This window comes from Porites lutea, chromosome 3, assembly GCF_958299795.1.
Source record: "Porites lutea chromosome 3, jaPorLute2.1, whole genome shotgun sequence".
NCBI lineage: Eukaryota > Metazoa > Cnidaria > Anthozoa > Scleractinia > Poritidae > Porites > Porites lutea.
Window position 1 is genome coordinate 50,211,462 of NC_133203.1, and position 2,924 is coordinate 50,214,385.

Genomic DNA, 2,924 nt, shown 5'->3' on the forward strand with positions numbered 1-2,924 from the left:
GCAACTCGATCTGTGACTTAATCTGATCAGAATGCTTTCCCACGTGATAAGCATCCCTTTTATGGCGCTCCCTTCTACCCATACTGCACTTCAACTGCTTGGGCATACGAGATTTCTCTTCTCGTGTTGAAAATATTTCACTCGTTCGCATATTTTTCAACACTCGAAGAGAAATTTCGTATCTCCGCGCAGCCATGTAGTTTGACGTACGAACGTCAGAAAAATTATATTCTGCCTTATAAATAGTTTTTTCGTTTTAAGCCATTGATGTTTATTACGCTGTCTTTTTTACGTGATATATATGTAAAAAGTTAAGTGGTTTCACCGTAAAGCTTCCTGGTAAAGCTTTGAACATTTCAATACATGGCGCCAGTTGTGATTTAATATAATTGTTTCATTTTAGAGTGAAATGGCCCTTTCAAGTTCAAAGCAACACGGCCGTATCTCATCTGATGTAACCATTCGCTTCTTCCAGCCAACTGACAGAGCAGCTTGTCAGAAAATATTCGTAGATGGAAGCAACGAGTGTGTAAGGGATACCTTTTTGCTTTTTCTGACAAGAGTAACATGGTATTTTGCTGTAGGAGCTGTTCCTGCCTCATTCACAGCAATCATATGGTCACCTTGGATTTTAGCAGTATATTTTCTGCTTGCGATTTTATTTTTCGTATGCCCCATCATTTACTGGTTTAGCGATTACAAAAGCTGGCAGAAATCCAGGTTAAGTACAAAGTTTAGTTTGTCTGACGGAGGGCAAATTTGGGTTGCAGAGTTAAATAGTAAAGTTGTGGGGATGGTGAGACTCACTCCTAAGCCGGATCCAGGAGTTTCTGAATTACAGATGTTGTATGTCGTTCCGCATTGTAGAAAAATAGGGATTGGTAAAAAGCTGCTTACTGAACTTACAGCATATGCAAAGAGGAAAGAAATGGAGAAGATTATATTAGAAACGTCAAGCCCAAGGACTTCTGCAATCAGATTCTATGAAAAGCATGGTTTTAAAATTGTCGCCCGTCAGAAAATATTGGGTGGTTTAATATCGGTGTATACCTTTCAAATGGAGATCTAACATAAATGTTTAGGAGTACAGTAACCTGAACCAGGAGCCGATTAAACCAATAAAAAAAGCCTTCTGTGAAAGGTTTGAAGCTACGAGTCGTTTCCGGAGTAGGTTGAGCATGATTAGACTGTTCACAGTCCTCTATTTTTCCGTAAGATCATCGAGATCGAGCGCTTTGCGTTACTGGCTGCCATCTTGCATGAGTGTCAAAACTACCTAAGGGGCGGTTTGGGAGGAAGCGAGAAAAATAGAATAAATAGGGTTAAAAAAAATTTTTCTCGCCCCCCCCCCCCCCCCCCCTTGAGCTATAATCCCCAACGCCCGCCCCTTCGGTACATTTGAAAATCAAGATAGCCGTGACGGTAAGACGCGGTACATCTAAACAATCTCACGAAAAAATAGGGGACTGTGAACAGTCTACAGCATGATCTTCTGAGTGACCGTAGTCCTTAATAGGACTGTTGTTGACAGTGACTGACGTTTCGACAACCTGCGCAGTAGCCATCTTTCCGAGTCAAAATGAGTTGTATGGCGTCAATTAGTGGTATTTAACTCTGGTTATTGGCCTGATTGGTCAATTAAGTCGTGATACAACTCACTTTAACTCTGAAGATGACTACCCGGCAAAGGTTGTCGAAATGTCAGTCACTGTTAACAACACCCGGGGCGATACTTTCTAATAAGAGGCTAATGGGCATGTGCCGCTGGATGGAGTCGCATTTTCACGACTGGATTGACTATAATTAATGGGGTCGCAGTTTCAATAGAGTCATTAGAATGAGGTCGCACATTTTCTGATTCTTGGGGTAAGACAGTTCTTCATATTTACGGATAGCAAACGTACCAGAATGTTTGTACTGTAGGTGAAAAGTAAAGTGTTCTTCGAGACTTTTGTTTTTGGGCCATCGTAGTTTGATCAAAGATAAAACACAAACAGCGGTGATAAACATTGTGAAATCTTAGCATCTGGCAAAACAGATTATCATTGTAAGATAAAAGAAACGTTGTTCATACAAGCCAGCTTTTAATGTCAACGTCAGCGGTGAAAAGCTGGTGCTTTATTAGCTGTTGCCTTTTGTATTCATTAATCTCATTTCCAGACCCCTTGTAATTTTTGAATATATAGTCTCGTCATTTTAACGGCCAGGTAAGATCACTTTTGAAAATGTATGTTGAATAGCATACGAAACGTCAAGTTTATAAAAATGCGAAAACTCACAATGTTTTATCACCGCTGTTTGTGTATTATTTTTGATCAAAGTGTTCTTCATTCAATATGAGGTGGATACATAAATAGAAAGTGATTAATTTGGGATCGCGAAAATTACGTGTTTACCCAAAAGTGACTAAGATGGGGTCTATAATTAATTGGCCATAGAATAGACTATAATGTGGTAGGGGCTCTAAGAGGCCAGCGGCACATTCCCAGCAAAAATGAACTCAAGTATTCCCACTCCCCCGGGCAAGGGGGCTCAGAGAGGGAATCTTAGAGCGTTGACTGGGATATGGGAAGTTATTTTTAGAGGTTGTAATTAAACACAAGACACATCCTTTTCTGTCAAATAAAACTTAAGAAGGAACTATGGTACTTTGCTCATTACGAATCGAGAAAAGTAGTTATAGTAAGGCCAGTTTTGATAGAAATGTCAGGTAATTTTGACATGTTCCTGGTCATAAATTCGATCTGTTCACGGTGACATGAAAGGAAGGGAGAATGATTGCCACCCTACAATCCCGGTCATAATTTGTTGAAAAACTACGGGAAGACACAACGAAAACTTGGTGGTTTTATTGCTTCCCTCCCCTTCCCGGGAACGTTAACCGAGTAGACCCTGGGGACTAGACTTTGCCGCGGTTATCCAAA

General features: G+C 40.4%; 1 protein-coding gene across 1 annotated transcript; it reads left to right on the forward strand.

Annotated features, from left to right (window-relative positions):
- The first annotated feature begins 409 nt into the window (after positions 1-409).
- LOC140932461 (probable N-acetyltransferase camello) lies at positions 410-1,069 on the forward strand. Its single transcript, XM_073382070.1, has one exon. It carries the CDS (start codon positions 410-412, stop codon positions 1,067-1,069), a length of 660 nt encoding a protein of 219 aa, XP_073238171.1.
- Positions 1,070-2,924: the final 1,855 nt, after the last annotated feature.

Bases quoted from the DNA above. Each gene is read 5' to 3' on its own strand.
- LOC140932461 (XM_073382070.1), top strand. From the start codon at position 410: ATGGCCCTTTCAAGTTCAAAGCAACACGGCCGTATCTCATCTGATGTA.